The 16,369-nt window shown below is 41.2% G+C and overlaps 1 protein-coding gene across 1 annotated transcript in view; it reads left to right on the forward strand.

The window, feature by feature from the left end:
• The first annotated feature begins 12,094 nt into the window (after positions 1 to 12,094).
• LOC115108284 (voltage-dependent calcium channel beta subunit-associated regulatory protein-like) overlaps positions 12,095 to 16,369 on the forward strand; it is a 29,704-nt gene continuing 25,429 nt past the window's right edge. Inside the window, exon 1 of the mRNA XM_065008998.1 lies at positions 12,095 to 13,613. Coding sequence (XP_064865070.1) covers positions 13,566 to 13,613 — 48 coding nt within the window. The 5' untranslated portion in view covers positions 12,095 to 13,565. The remainder of the gene's footprint in view (positions 13,614 to 16,369) is intronic.

Raw genomic sequence — 16,369 nt, forward strand, 5'->3', positions numbered from 1 at the left:
AATCAAAGCTGATATGATGATATTATCACTAGGATAGTAGATTTTATAACTGACTTTTTCCAACATACAATAAGGGGATCTGCTGTACCTATGTTATGGGACACTTTTTAAATGGGCCTTTAGAGGCCATGCAATTCAGTACTCCTCTATAAAACCAAAGCAATTTAGATCGAGCCCATATTAACAAAGGAAGTTGAAGGACTAACAGTACAGTTAGATAGCAATAGAGGCACAGAATAAGTTAGAGGAAAAATAAATGGAGGAATTTAAAAAGGTATTGTCAGATATTCATCATCAGACAGGATTTTTGCATGGACGATACATTGGAGATAAGACGAGTACTGGAAATGCTAGAAATAAATATTATACTACTAATAATATACTAAGAAATATTGGGGAAACCAGGCCTGGTTTTCATAGCTGATTTTGAAAAGTCTTTTGATAAAGTACAACTGGAGTTTATATAATATATATATATATGCCTAGAATATTTCAATTTGGAGAATGTCTTTATAAAATGGGTAAAAGTTATGTATAGTAACCCTAGGTGTAAAATAAAGCAAAAAAAGAAACCTCTCACTGACAACTGTTTTATTTTCAGCAAACTTAATTAACATGTCAATATTTAATATTTACATAAGATTCAACAACTGAGACACAAACTGAACAAGTTACAGACTTGTGACTAACAGAAATTGAATAATGTCTACCTGAACAAAGAGGGGGGGGGTTTCAGAAGTTAGTGTCAGTATCTGGTGTGGCCACCAGCTGCATTAAGTACGGCAGTGCATCTACTCCTCCTGGACTTCAAAAGATTTGCCAGTTCCTCACTGTGATATGTTACCCCACCCTTCCATCAAGGCAAGTTCAGACATTTCTGGGGGGAATGGCCCTGGCCCTAGCCCTCACACTCTGATCCAACAGGTCCCAGACGTGCTCAATGGGATTGAGATCCGGGCTCTTTGCTGGCCATGGCAGAACACTGACATTCCTGTCTTGCAGGAAATCACTCACAGATTAAGCAGTATGGCTGGTGGCATTTTCATGCTGGAGGGTCATATCAGGATCGGCCTGCAGGAAGGGTACCACATGAGGGAGGAGTATGTCTTCCCTGTACCTCACAGCATTGAGATTGCCTGCAATGACAACAAGCTCAGTCCGATGATGCTGTGACACACCGCCCCAGATCATGACGGACCCTCCACCTCCAAATCGATCCCACTCCAGAGTACAGGCCTCGGTGTACCGCTCATTCCTTTGACGAATCAGACCATCACCCCTGGTGAGACAAAACCACGACTTGTCAGTGAAGAGCACTTTTTGCCAGTCCTGTCTGGTCCAGTGGCGGTGGGTTTGTGCCCATAGGCTACGGTGATGTCTGAGGACCTGCAACAGGGCTACAAGCCCTCAGTCCAGCCTCTCAGCTTATTGCGGACCGTCTGAGCACTGATGGAGGGATTGTGCGTTCCCGGTGTAACTTGGGCAGTTGTTGCCATCCTGTACCTGTACCGAAGGTGTGATATTTGGATGTTCCGAGCCTGTACAGGTGTTACACGTGGTCTGCCACTGCGAGGACGATCAGCTGTCCGTCCGGTCTTCCTGTAGCGCTGTCTTAGGCGTCTCACAGTACGGACATTGCAATTTATTGCCCTGGCCACATCTGCAGTCCTCATGCTTAAGGCGAGGATGAGCAGGGACCCTGGGCATCTCTCTTTTGGTATTTTTCAGCGTCAGTAGAAAGGCCTCCTTTTATTGTCCTAAGTTTTCATAACTGTAACCTTAATTGTCTGTATGCTGTTAGTGTCTTAACGACCGTTCTTCAGGTGCCATGTTCATTAATTGTTTATGGTTCATTGAACAAGCATGAGGAAATGGTGTTTAAACACTTTACAGTGAAGATCTGTGACGTTATTTGGATTTTTACCAATTATCTTTAAAGACCGGGTCCTGAAAAAGGGACGTTTCTTCTTTTTTTTAGTTTAGTAAATAATGGCTACGTCTCAGTTTTTTTTAAACTGTCAGGAGGAGTAAAACAAGGTTGTCCACTATCTGCATATCTATTTATTATTGCCATCGAAATGTTAGTTGTTAATATTATTGTTGGATCTAAATTTTAAGGGATTAGAAATCCGTGGCTTAAAAACAAAGGTGTCGTATGCTGATTCATGTTTTCTTTTAAAACCACAATTATAATCCCTCCACAGCCTCAGAGGATCTAGATTATTTTTGCTAACCTCTTTGGATTAAAACCAAATTCTAAGTGTACTATATTACGTATTGGATCACTAAAAAATTCAACTTTTTGTATTACCATGTAGTTTACCAATAAAATGGTCTGACGAGGATGTGGACATAATTGGTATACAAATCCAGAAAGAAATAATCTCACTCCAACAAATTTTTATAGAAAGTTAGCAAAAATAGATAAGATCTTGCTACCATGGAAAGGAAAATACCTGTCTATTTGTGGAAAAAATCACCCTGATTTAACTCTTTAATCATATCAGTGTACCTATTTGCTTATGGTTTTGCCTACACCTAGTGACCTGCTTTTTAAATTATATGATCCCAAAATATTTTATTTGGAATGGCAAGCTAGACAAAATTAGAAGGGCCTGTTTTGTATAAGAATTCAGAGGGCAGAAATTATTAAATATTAAAGCATTATACCTCTCACTAAAGGCTTCAGTCATACAAAAGTTATACTTAAATCCAAACTGGTTCTCTAGTAAATTAGTAAGAATGTCTCACCCCATGTTCAAGAATGGTCCATTTCCCTTTATTCAGATTCCAACTCTTCACTTTTGGTTATTTGAAAACAATTATCTCCAAATGTTTTAAAATCTTAACAAGCCTTTAAGTTGGTTGCAATTTCAGAAGACAGAACAAATATTGTGGTTAAACTCAAATATACTAATAGATTTATTTTTTTAAATAACTTTTTTAATTTTGATGATAAAAATAAAAGTATAATTTTTGTAAATGGTCACACATGCAGTTAACATAGACATGGAAATGTCTGCACTAGCCAAAATTACAACCAACTAATTGCAGTATTACCACAATTGGAAGGGGCAAGTAAGGGGGGGGGTGTAAGGAACTTGTCTGTTGGTCCTGCATTAAAGATTATAAATGGTTAAAGAAAATTGTGATATAAAAACATATACCAATTTCATTTAAGGACAAAAATATTGACAACTGTGTCAATTATAATTTGCAAAATAGTTGACATTTTCGACCTACCGATTCCATGGTTTATGAACTGACACGCAGAACAATGCCGGATTCAAAACTTCAATTCTTAAAGTTATTATTTATTTAAAAATGAATATTATTAATTTCAAATCTGTAGAAGCTATGAGAACAAAGGGTCAGTATTTTTCACAGCACAGTTGAAAAATATATGGCAAGTAGAAATCCAAAATGGATGGTGTTAAGAGATGGGAGGGGTTGAATGAAGCTGAAGGTTGGGACTAATAACAACAAGAGAACAAATGTAAAACATACGGGGTCTGTAAAATGTGTATATAGGTTCAGAGATGTTGTGAAATAGCACAGTTACAAATAGAAATCAAACTGGATGGACATCAGAAATAGAGGAAGTACTAAAAATAAACAAAATATAACTATTGAGTCTGTAAAACGTGTATAATATGTATAAACTATAGGTAGAAGCCTAAGTGTTTACTCCAATTGGGGGAGGGCTGGTAGGGTTTGCCGGGAATAATAACGGTATATTCTAAAAATGTGTATTTACCCCCAATATATATGGGGATTGGAAATGATGCAGACAATTCACATTGATCGAAGCAACAATCTATACACTATGTTAAAGCTGATCAACCCCTTTAAAAAGCCATTTCTTTTTCTATTTTTTTCCCACGTCTGAAATAAAACAATATGATTTGATTTGCCAGAAGTGTCTAAACACTGGACTGAAAATCACCATAGACTTCACCAACCAGGGATTCCGTCATGATAGAATGAGGTGATCGTGATGAATTTAGGAGGAGTGTTTACACTTCCTCCAGGCTGCAGGAGTGCTCCAGGGGAGATGTGGCATTTGATATAAATGTGAGGATGGTTCTTCTAGCTCACGAACTTGGACTTGGTTATGCAGATCTAAAGAAAAGTCCTAGGGATTCCTTCCTTGAGTCTCTGCTTATATCAGAGAAATGACCAGAGTGACAGGTAAATAAAAAGGGAGAGTAGCCCATGATTGTCAGGTGACTTGCTGTGTATAAATAATATTTATTTCCTTGCTCCAGCAAATGTTTTCAAAGTTAACAAAACGAAGTGATAGGAAAACAGACCTACAGTGGAGCAAAGAAGTATTTAGTCAGCCACCAATTGGGCAAGTTCTCCTGCTTAAAAAGATGAGAGGCCTGTCATTTTCATCCTAGGTACACTTCAACTATGACTGACAAAATGAGGAAAAAAAATCCAGAAAATCACATTGTAGGATTTTTAATGAATTAATTAGCAAATTATGGTGGAAAATTTGGTCACCTACAAACAAGCAAGATTTCTGGCTCTCACAGACCTGTAACTTCTTCTTTAAGAGGCTCCTCTGTCCTCCACTCATTACCTGTATTAATGGCACCTGTTTTGAACTTGTTATCAGTCTAAAAGACACCTGTCCACAACCTCAAACAGTCACACTCCAAACTCTACTATGGCCAAGATCAAAGAGCTGTCAAAGGACACCAGAAACAAAATTGTAGACCTGCGCCAGGCTGGGAAGACTGAATCTGCAATAGGTAAGCAGCTTGGTTTGAAGAAATCAACTGTGGGAGCAATTATTAGGAAATGGAAGACATACAAGACCACTGATAATCTCCCTCGATCTGGGGCTCCACGCAAGATCTCACCCCGTGGGGTCAAAATGATCACGAATGGTGAGCAAAAATCCCAGAACCACACGGGGGGACCTAGTGAAAGACCTGCAGAGAGCTGGGACCAAAGTAACAAAGCCTACCATCAGTAACACACTACGCCGCCAGGGACTCAAATCCTGTAGTGCCAGACGTGTCCCCCTGCTTAAGCCAGTATGTGTCCAGGCCCGTCTGAAGTTTGCTAGAGAGCATTTGGATGATCCAGAAGAAGATTGGGAGAATGTCATATGGTCAGATGAAACCAAAATATAACTTTTTGGTAAAAACTCAACTCGTCGTGTTTGGAGGACAAAGAATGCTGAGTTGCATCCAAAGAACACCATACCTACTGTGAAGCATGGGGGTGGAAACATCATGCTTTGGGGCTGCTTCGGGGCTGTTTTTCTGCAAAGGGATCTGTGTAAAGGAAAGAATGAATGGGGCCATGTATCGTGAGATTTTGAGTGAAAACCTCCTTCCATCAGCAAGGGCATTGAAGATGAAACGTGGCTGGGTCTTTCAGCATGACAATGATCCCAAACACAGCAATGAAGGAGTGGCTTCGTAAGAAGCATTTCAAGGTCCTGGAGTGGCCTAGCCAGTCTCCAGATCTCAACCCCACAGAAAATCTTTGGAGGGAGTTGAAAGTCCGTGTTGCCCAGCAACAGCCCCAAAATATCACTGCTCTAGAGGAGTTCTGCATGGAGGAATGGGCCAAAATACCAGCAAACAGTGTGTGAAAACCTTGTGAAGACTTGCAGAAAACGTTTGACCGCTGTCATTGCCAACAAAGGGTATATAACAAAGTATTGAGAAACTTTTGTTATTGACCAAATACTTATTTTCCACCATAACTTTCAAATAAATTCATTAAAAATCCTACAATGTGATTTTCTGGATTTTTTTTTTTCTTCTAATTTTGCCTGTCATAGTTGAAGTGTGCCTATGAGGAAAATTACAGGCCTCATCTTTTTAAGTGGGGGAACTTGCACAATTGGTGGCTGACTAAATACTTTTTTGCTCCACTGTATACAATTAGTTTCACATTAGGCTACAGCCCTATGACACTGTAGGCTAATGTGATTAATGGAAAAAAAATGCTTTACAATAATGTAAATATATGCTAATATTAACATTGGGTAATATGCTGATATTTAGTTCTGCAGTTATGACTGATGTCGACAGACATAAGTACTTTATCCCCCCCCCTCTTTAGATTCAGAGAGGGCTACAGTCGATGGAGAGTTCTGCAATTAGAAGAGCATATGCAGATATAGACCCAGACATAGCAGAGTTGTTGGATGAGGATGCCATCATAGACCTTAATGTATCCTTTGATGGCACTTGGCACGAGAGCATTCCCTTCCAACTACGGGATAGGTGTGACCTGTTCACCGAATGTGCTACCTTGTCCCGGACCTGCTGTTTTTGACTCTCGCTGTCTACCGCACCTGCTGTCTCTAACTCTGAATGATCGGCTATGAAAAGCCAACTGACATTTACTCCTGAGGTGCTAACCTGTTGCACCCTCCACAACCACTGTGATTATTATTATTTGACCCTACTGGTCGTCTATGAACGCTTGAACAGCTTGGTCATGTACTGTTATCTCCACCCGGCACAGCCAGGAGAGGACCCCTCAGAACCTGGTTTCTTTTTAGGTTCCTGCCTTTCTAGGGAGTTTTTCCTAGCCACCGTGCTTCGACATTTGCATTGCTTGCTGTTTGGGGTTTTAGGGTGGGTTTCGGTATAGCACTTTGACATCGGCTGATATTAAAAGGGCTTTATGATTGGTGCTGGTACCAGCGAGCCATAGAAAATGGTGAAGATCCACCCTGTCACAACCTTGGAGGCCATACATTTTTTAATAGAGAGGTTGCACAGAAAAGGATACCTGTATATCATAGGATGTCAAATGATAACGTCCTCAAAAGAATGTAGCACGGAGGAACCCAGAATGCAAATGGTTGTCTGAACTCTGTAATATGGTTGCGATGCCCCAAAACTGTCTTTGTGGGCAAAAGTCACATTGACGGAGCAGGCAGTATGGCAGTAGCCACGTTCAATGAGGGAGCCACTGCTATATCAAATGTGATGAACAAATTGTGGCTTGACAGCACATTGGTGACACTGGAAGCAATCAGAGAGGAGGATGCAAGGCATGTTGCGAGAGCTGACTTTTCTTCAATGGAGTGTGCCAAGCGTAGGCGCAGGTCCCATGACACAGTCAAGAGAATAAAGCGGCACCAGCAACAACTCAGAGGGCCTTACATATGGGGCAGGCATAGCTGATTAATGTTCTGCACATTTCAACAGCCATACAAAATCCTTGTATGTGACAAATTGAGTAAAGTGATATGAGAATTTGCCCAAAACTGCCCAACAGACCAGTATTCAAAGCATATGTGCTGTTGCTTGAAACAAATGTAGGTCAAGGTATATTTGATGTTTAGAAGTTGTCACATTAATTAACTCTTATTTATAGATAAGTACATTTTAATTGCATTAGCATATCTTTATCAGCCATTTTCTAAAAATGACATGTGCCCCAATTCATTTCTCAGGCTTCAAAGGATGTGCATTCACATTATTCCACACAAGGGTTCTTATAGTCATATTTAGAGGCTTTTTTTATATCTTGATTTTAAGTGTCATTGTATATGCAAAATATGCATCCTTCATACATGTGAAGTGTTTTTTAATAAAAAATATTTAAAAAATGCCATGAAATGACTTTTTATATACTGATCTGTAAAAGTCTGACCATTGAGTGTCTTATCATAAAAAAACATTCTGCCTTGAAACAGTGTTGAAAAACTATTATCGTAATATGCAAATTAGTGCATATTTAAGGACAGTTTGCCTCATTTGCATATTTAAACATAATTAACTTTCAATACAATATATTGTGTTATGTATACATTTGACTAGTGAAGTTTCAGTCAGAGTAAAAAAGAAAATCCCTATTACCCTCTGGTGCCCGGCTGTAAACATTAACACAATAACAGGGGGTACCGAGTCAGTATGCGGGGGTACAGGTTAGAGGTCATTTGTACATGTAGGTAGGGGTGAAGTGACTAGGCATAGATAATAAATAGAGAGTAGCAGCAGTGTACAAAACAAATGGAGGGGGGGTCAATGTAATAGTCTGGTGGCCATTTGATTAATTGTTCAGCAGTCTTATGGCTTGGGGGTAGAAGCTGTTATTAAGGAGACTTTTGGACCCAGACTTGGCGCTCCGGTACCGCTTGCTGTGCGGTAGCAGAGAGAACAGTCAATGACTTGGGTGACTGGAGTCTCTGACAAATAAAATTAAAATGTAAAAAAAAGTTGTCTTTCCTCTGTTGCTGCCTATTAAATATGTCCTGGATTGAAGGAAGCTTGGACCCAGTGATGTACTGGGCCATATGCGCTACCCTCTGTAGTGCCTTACGGTCAGATGTCGAGCAGTTGCCATACCAGACGGTGATGAAACCGGTCAGGATGCTCTCAGGATGCAGCTGTAGAACCTTTTGAGGATCTGGGGATCCATGTCAAATCTTTAAAGTCTCTTGAGGGGGAAAAGGTTTTGTTGTGCCCAAATCACGACTGTCTTGGTGTGTTTGGACCATGATATATTGTTGGTGACGTGGACACCAAGGAACTTAACTCTCGACCCACTCCGCTACAGCCCCGTTGATGTTAATGGGGGCCTGTTCGGCCTGCCTTTTCCTGTAGTCCACGATCAGGTCCTTTGTCTTGCTCACATTGAGGGCGCGGTTGTCCTGGAACCACACAGCTAGTTCTCTGACCTCCTCCCTATAGGCTCTCATTGTTCGTGATCAGGCCTACCACTGTTGTCGTCAGCAAACTTAATTATGGTGTTGGAGTCGTTTGACCACGCAGTCGTAGGTGAACAAGGGAGTACAGGAGGGGACTAAGTACACAACCCTGAGGGGCCCCAGTATTGAGGATAAGTGGCAGATGTGTAGTTGCCTACCCTCACCACCTGGGGGCAGCCCGTCCGGAAGTCCAGGATCCAGTTGCAGAGGGAGGTGTTTAGTCCCAGGGTCCTAAGCTTAGTGATGAGCTTTGTGGGCACTATGGTGTTGAACGCTGAGCTGTAGTCAAGGAACAGCATTCTCACACAGGTGTTCTTTTTGTCCAGGTGGGAAAAGGCAATGTGGAGTGCGATTGAGATTGCGTCATCTATGGATCTGTTGGTGGTATGCGAATTGGAGTGGGTCTAGGGTTTCTGGCATGATGGTGTTGATGTGAGCCATGTCCAGCCTTTCAAAGCACTTCATGGCTACCGACGTGAGTGCTACGGGTGGTAATCATTTAGGCAGGTTACCTTTTGCTTCCTTGGGCACAGCGACTATGGTGGTCTGCTTGAAACATGTAGGTATTACAGACTCAGTCAGGGAGCGGTTGAAACTGTCAGTGAAGACACTTGCCAGTTGGTCCGTGCATGCTTTGAGTACACGTCCTGGTAATCCATCTGGCCCTGCGGCTTTGAAATTTGACCTGTTTTAAAGGTCTTGCTCATAATGGCTACCGAGAGCGTTAAAACACAGCTGGTGCTCTTGTGCATGCGTCAGTGTTGCTTGCCTCGATGCGAAGATAAATGGTATTTAGCTCGTCTGGTAGGCTCACGTCTGTGTTTCCCTTTGTAGGCCGTAATAGTTTTCAAGCACTGCCACATCCGTCCCGCTCCTTGAAATACATTTTTCAAATGTATTTATTTACAGATGTATTCAGACCCTTGTTATGAGACTCAAATTGAGATCCAGTACATCCTGTTTCCATTGATCATCCTTCTACAACTTGATTTGGAGTCCACCTGTAGTAAATTAAATTGATTGGATATGATTTAGAAATGCGCACACCTGTCCTATATATATATATATATATATATATATCTATCCCACAGTTTACTGAGCATGTCAGAGCAAAAACCAAGCCATGAGGTCGAAGGAATTGTCCATAGAGCTCCCAGACAGGATTGTGTCGAGGCACAGATCTGGGGAACGGTACCAAAATAAATCTGCATAAATGAAGGTCTCCAAGAACACCGTGGCTTCCATCATTCTTAAATGGAAGAAGTTTGGAACCACCAAGACTCTTCCTTGAGCTGGCCACCCAGCCAAACTGAGCAATCGGGGGAGAAGGGCCTTGGTCAGGGAAGGGACCAAGAACCTGATGTTCACTCTGACAGAGCTCTAGAGTTCCTCTGTGGAGATGGTTGTCCTTCTGGAAGGTTCTCCCATCTCTGCAACAGTCTACCAATTAAGCCTTTGGTAGAGAGCCAGACAGAAGCCACTCCTCAGTAAAAGGCATATAACAGCCCACTTGGAGTTTGCCAAAAGGCACCTAAAGGACTCTCAGACCAAGAGAAACAAGATTCTCTGGTCTGATGACTAGTCAGGATCGAGGGAAAGATATAAACGGAGTAAAGTACAGAGATCCTTGATGACAACCTGCTCCAGAGCTCTCAGGACCTCAGACTGGGGCACAAATTCACCTTCCAACAGGACAATGTCCTTAAGCACACAGCCAAGACAACGCAGCAGTGGCTTCGGGATAAGTCTCAATGTCCTTGAGTGGGCCAGCCAGAGCCCGGACTTGAACCCGATTGAACATCTCTGGAGAGACCTGAAAATAGCTGTACAGCGACGCTCCCCATCCAACCTGACAACTTGAGAGGATCTGCACAGAAGAATGTGAGAAACTCTCCAAATACAGGTTTGCCAAGCTTGTAACATCATACTCAAGGCTGTAATCGCAGGCAAAGGTGCTTCAACGAAGTACTGAGTAAAGAGTGAATACAAATGTTAATTTTTAATACATTTGCAAAAATGTCTAAACCTGTATTTGCTATGTCATAATGAGGTGTTGATTTGATGGGGGAATTCAATCAATTTTAGAATAAGTCTGTAACGTGACACATTTTTTGTTTACTTTACAGTAAGCGGCAGGTAGTCTAGTGGTTAGAGCGTTGGACTTGTAACCGAAAGGTTGCAAGATCAAATCACTGAGCTGACAAGGTCAATCTGTCGTTCTGCCACTGAACAATTCAGTTAACCCACTGTTCCTAGGCTGTCATTGAAAATAAGAATTTGCCTAGTTAAATAAAGGTAAAATTAAAAACTATGTCAAGGGGTTTGAATACTTTCCAAATGCACTGTATCTGTGATCAACTGATGCGTATCTGTATTCCCAGGCATGTGAAATCCATTGATTAGGGCCAAATGTATTTATTTCAATTGACTTATTTCCTTATATGAACTAACTCAGTCAAGTCTTTGAAATTGTTGCATTGATATTTTTGTTCAGCATATGTTCCCTGGCAAGCTGAGATCCGTACGAGAATGTTCTGTGGTGTTTTTTTACAGATGCTATGAACAACATTTTTGTGAATGTTAGAATCCCAAGGAAATGTAATTCCAAACATTTTCTTTGATATTAAATATTTGGTGATTTAAAAAAAACAATTTTTAATGTTTATGGGTTGTTATCATCCTAATGTTAGCTCAAACCCTAATGAGAACTTAATAGTAATGTTCGATAATATCTTGGGAATATTCCCAGTTTGCTGGGTTTTATTTATATTTGAAGTGGTCTTGCCACTGTATGTACATACAAAGTAAACTGTTTGGAATTGCCATGAATTTCTGCATAAATTGGTCATAAAATGTCATCTGACCTTCATCAAAGTCACAACAATAGACAGTGTGCTTAAACTAATAAAACACAAATTATTGCATTTTCCTTGTCCATATTGAATACATCATTTAAACATTCACAGTGTATGGTGGAAAAAGTATGTCAACCCCCCTAGGTTAATGACTTCTCCAAAAGCTAATTGGAATCAAGAGTCAGCTAACCTAGAGTCCAATCAATGAGACGAGATTGGAGATGTTGGTTAGAGCTGCCCGGTCCTGTAAAAAACACACAAAATTGGAGTTTGCTATTCACAAGAAGCATTGCCTGATGTGAATCATGGCTCAAACAAAAGATTAAGATTTAAGAATTGTTGACTTTCATAAAGCTGGAAAAGGTTACAAAAATATCTCTAAAAGCCTTGATGGTCATCAGTCCACAGTAAGACAAATTGTCTATAAATGGAGAAAGTTCAGCACTTTTGCTACTCTCCCTAGGAGTGGCCGTCCTGCAAAAATGAGACAAGAGCACAGCGCAGAATGCACAATGAGGTTAAGAAGAATCCTAGAGGGGCCTCCCGGGTGGCGCAGTGGTTAAGGGCGCTGTACTGCAGTGCCAGCTGTGCCATCAGAGTCCCTGGGTTCGCGCCCAGGCTCTGTCGTAACCGGCCGCGACCGGGAGGTCCGTGGGGCGACGCACAATTGGCCTAGCGTCGTCCGGGTTAGGGAGGGCTTGGTCGGTAGGGATGTCCTTGTCTCATCGTGCACCAGCGACTCCTGTGGCGGGCCGGGCGCAGTGCGCGCTAACCAAGGTTGCCAGGTGCACTGTGTACCCTCCGACACATTGGTGCGGCTGGTTTCCGGGTTGGATGAGCGCTGTGTTAAGAAGCAGTTGGGTTGGGTTGTGTATCGGAGGATACATGACTTTCAACCTTCGTCTCTCCCGAGCCCGTACGGGAGTTGTAGAGATGAGACAAGATATTAGCTACTACAACAATTGGATACCACGAAATTGGGGAGAAAAAAGGGGTAAAAAAAGAATCCTAGAGTGTCAGCTAAAGACTTATAGATGTTAGCATGTTCCAGAGATTTCTGTGTCTATGATATGCAAAACACTAAACAAGAATGGTGTTCATGGGAGGACACCATGGAACCACTGCTGTCCAAAAAAAACATTGCTGCACGTCTGAAGTTTGCAAAAGAGCACCTTGATATTCCACAGCGCTACTGGCAAAATATCCTGTGGACTAATTAAACAAAAGTTGAGTTGTTTGGAAGGAACACACAACACTATGGAGAGAAAAAAAAGGCACAGCACACAAACATCAACAACTCATCCCAACTGTAAAGTATGGTGGAGGGAGCATTATGGTTTGGGGCTGCTTTGCTTCCTCAGGGCCTGGACAGCTTGCTATCATGACGGAAAAATGAATTCCCAAGTTTATCAAGACATTTTGCAGAAGAATATAAAGCTATCTGTCCACCAATTGAAGCTCAACAGAAGTTGGGTGATGCAACAGGACACGACCCAAAACACAGAAGTAAATCAACAACCAGAATGGCTTCAACAGAAGAAAATAGTGGCCTAGTCAGAATCCTGACCTCAACCTGATTTGAGATGCAGTTGCATGACCTCGAGTGCCTCACACCAGACATCACAAGAATATTGCTGAACTGAAACGGTTTTGTAAAGAGGAATGGTCCAAAATTCCTCCTGACCGTTGTGCAGGTCTGATCCATAACTACGGAACATGTTTGGTTGAGGCTATTGCTTCCAAAGGAGGGTCAACCAGTTATTAAATCCTACGGTTCACATAATTTTTCCACCCTGCACTGAAGGTTTACACGGTGTGTTCAATAAAGACATAAATGTATACTTGTTTATTAGTTTAAGTTTGTTTTTCTGCATATTATTTATAGAGGGACATATGTCTGCAGATATATTTACAGTAGAGCTCTCAGATATAACTGGTGTTTTGTGGTGTCTATTCCAACAGCTGCCTTACTTTTTGTTTGTTGTCTCAGGGGGACGCTCACGCTTGCCTGGACCATGAGCAATGAGTCTACCGTCTGGAACAACCTCATCGAGAACTCCACCGTAAGTCACTGCCAGAACCCCTTCTGTGTGGGTTTTCTGCTAACTGACAGAGCTGACTTCTTCCTCTATTCTGCCTGAATGGCTGATAGAGGGAACATCCTGGGCTGGGTCTGAAATGATTAAATCGCTGATCTAATCTGAAATGTAATTCCTCCTTAGAGAAATTATTTTCTGATGTCAGCAGTCAACACTGGGGTAACATGAATATTACTGAGTTTATGGTACAGACTACAGTTTTTAACCTTGGTTACTGCATGGACTGTAGCCTTTGTGACTGGTATTAAACATGCTTACAATAGCAGCATGCCTTTGTACAACAGTTGTACTGCTGCCCTTGAGTGGTTTGCATCTAACAATGCAATGGATGAAGGAAGTCCCAAAAGTTTGTTTCTGAGTCAACTAGCTGGAGCGTTTCTAAGGCTTTTGTTTGGATAGTAGTCTATCAAAAGGGACTTTCTGTTTGTCTGATGCTTTTTCAATTAGCCACACACAGCTTCTCTAGAGCCAAAGTGCCTTGACATGCTGTTGGCGGGGTGAAGGTTTACTGTCTGAAAGGAAGCTCCTACCTCTTTGTAAAGCTTTTAGGTAGACACATTTCTATCATATGGAAGTCCAACCTCCTTCAGAATGACCTTCTTGGTCGAACCTAAACTATGCGTTGAACAGCCAGCCTAAAATCTCCTCCCTGTTGTATTCAGTCAGCTCCAGCGCCACCATCAGAGCACCTTTTCCTGTCTTAGGTGCAGACAGGTTAATAGCACAGGCCACAATTGATAAATTGCTCTGTGGCATTTATAGATTCACGGTGCACAAACCAGTGGGTGTAAATCAATGGCGTCAACCTGCATGCTGTAATTGGTAAGGTTATGCATCTGCACAGTGGATTGTTTGTATTTCTCATAGCATGGTCTGTTTTTAACATCTGAAAGCTACTAGAGTTTTGATCACCCTTACCATACCTGGTCTTACACAATAGGCAGAAGTACAGTACCAGTCAAGTTTGGACTCACCTACTCATTCAAGTAGTTTTCTTTATATTGTAGAATAATAATGAAGACAGCAAAACTATGAAATAACACATGGAATCATGTAGTAAGCAAAATATTAACTTCTTGCGTCGAGCCATCCCGGATCCGGTATCGTGACTACAGCCTCAAGCTCATTACCATAACGCAACGTTAACTATTCATGAAAATCGCAAATGAAATGAAATTAATCTATTTGCTCTCAAGCTTAGCCTTTTGTTAAGAACACTGTCATCTCAGATTTTCAAAATATGCTTCTCAACCATTGCAAAACAAGCATTTGTGTAACAGTATTGATAGCTAATGTAGCATTTAGCGTAGCATTTAGCGTTAGCATTCAGCAGGCAACATTTTCCACAAAAACTAGAAAAAGAATTCAAATAAAATCATTTACCTTTGAAGAACTTCGGATGTTTTCAATGAGGAGACTCTCAGATAGCAAATGTTCAGTTTTTCCTGAAAGATTATTTGTTTAGGACAAATCGCTCCGTTTTCTGAGTCACGTTTAGCTACCAAAAAAAACCTGTATCCAGGATTGTGTAAATTTATCCGCAAGCTCATTAGCATAACACAACGTTAACTATTCATGAAAATCGCAAATGAAATGAAATTAATCTATTTGCTCTCAAGCTTAGCCTTTTGTTAACAACACTGTCATCTCAGATTTTCAAAATATGCTTTTGAACCATAGCTAAACAAGCATTTGTGTAAGAGTATTGATAGCCTAGCATTGCATTAAGCCTAGCATTCAGCATGCAACATTTTCCACAAAAACCAGAAAAGAATTCAAATAAAATAATTTACCTTTGAAGAACTTCAGATGTTTTCAATGAGGAGACTCTGTTAGATAGCAAATGTTCCGTTTTTACAAAAAATATGATTTGTGTCGACTAATCGCTCCGTTTTGTTAATCACATTTGGGGAGGGGAAAAAAATATATATATATTAAGTCATTAAAACGTGAACTTTTTTCCAAATTAACTCCATAATATCGACAGAAACATGGCAAACCGATGTTTAGAATCAATCCTCAAGGTGTTTTTCACATCTATCGACGATAAAATCCATCGTGGCAGTTTACTTTCTCTTCTGAAGAAATGGAACGTGCATGGACCTACAGATTACGCACACAGGACACTGGGCGGGACACCAGGTAAATGTAGTCTCTTATGGTCAATCTTCCAATGATATGCCTACAAACACATCACAATGCTGCAGACACCTCGGGGAATAGACAGAAACCGCAGGCTCATTCCTGGCGCATTCACAGCCATATAAGGAGACATTGGAACACAGCGCCTTCAGAATCTGGGGCATTTCCTGTATGAAACTTCATCTTGGTTTCGCCTGTTGCATTAGTTCTGGGGCACGCACAGATAATATCTTTGCCGTTTTGAAGACGTCAGAGTTTTGTCTTTCCAAGGCTGTCGAGCATCTTTTCGTCACAAAATATTGCGCTTAAAACGGGCACGTCTTTTTATCCAATAATGACATAGCGCACCCATAGATTGAAGAGGTTAAACAAGTCAAAATTATATTTGAGAATCTTCAAAGTAGCCACCCTTTGCCTTGACAGCTTTGCACATTCTTGGCATTCTCTCAACCAGCTTCATGAGGTAGTCACCTGGAATGCATTTCCAACAGTCTTGAAGGAGTTCACATATGCTGAGCACTTGTTGGCTGCTTTTCCTTCACTCTGTGGTCCAACTCATCCCAACCATCTCAATTAGG

The sequence above is a fragment of the Oncorhynchus nerka genome, linkage group LG24 (assembly GCF_034236695.1).
Source record: "Oncorhynchus nerka isolate Pitt River linkage group LG24, Oner_Uvic_2.0, whole genome shotgun sequence".
NCBI lineage: Eukaryota > Metazoa > Chordata > Actinopteri > Salmoniformes > Salmonidae > Oncorhynchus > Oncorhynchus nerka.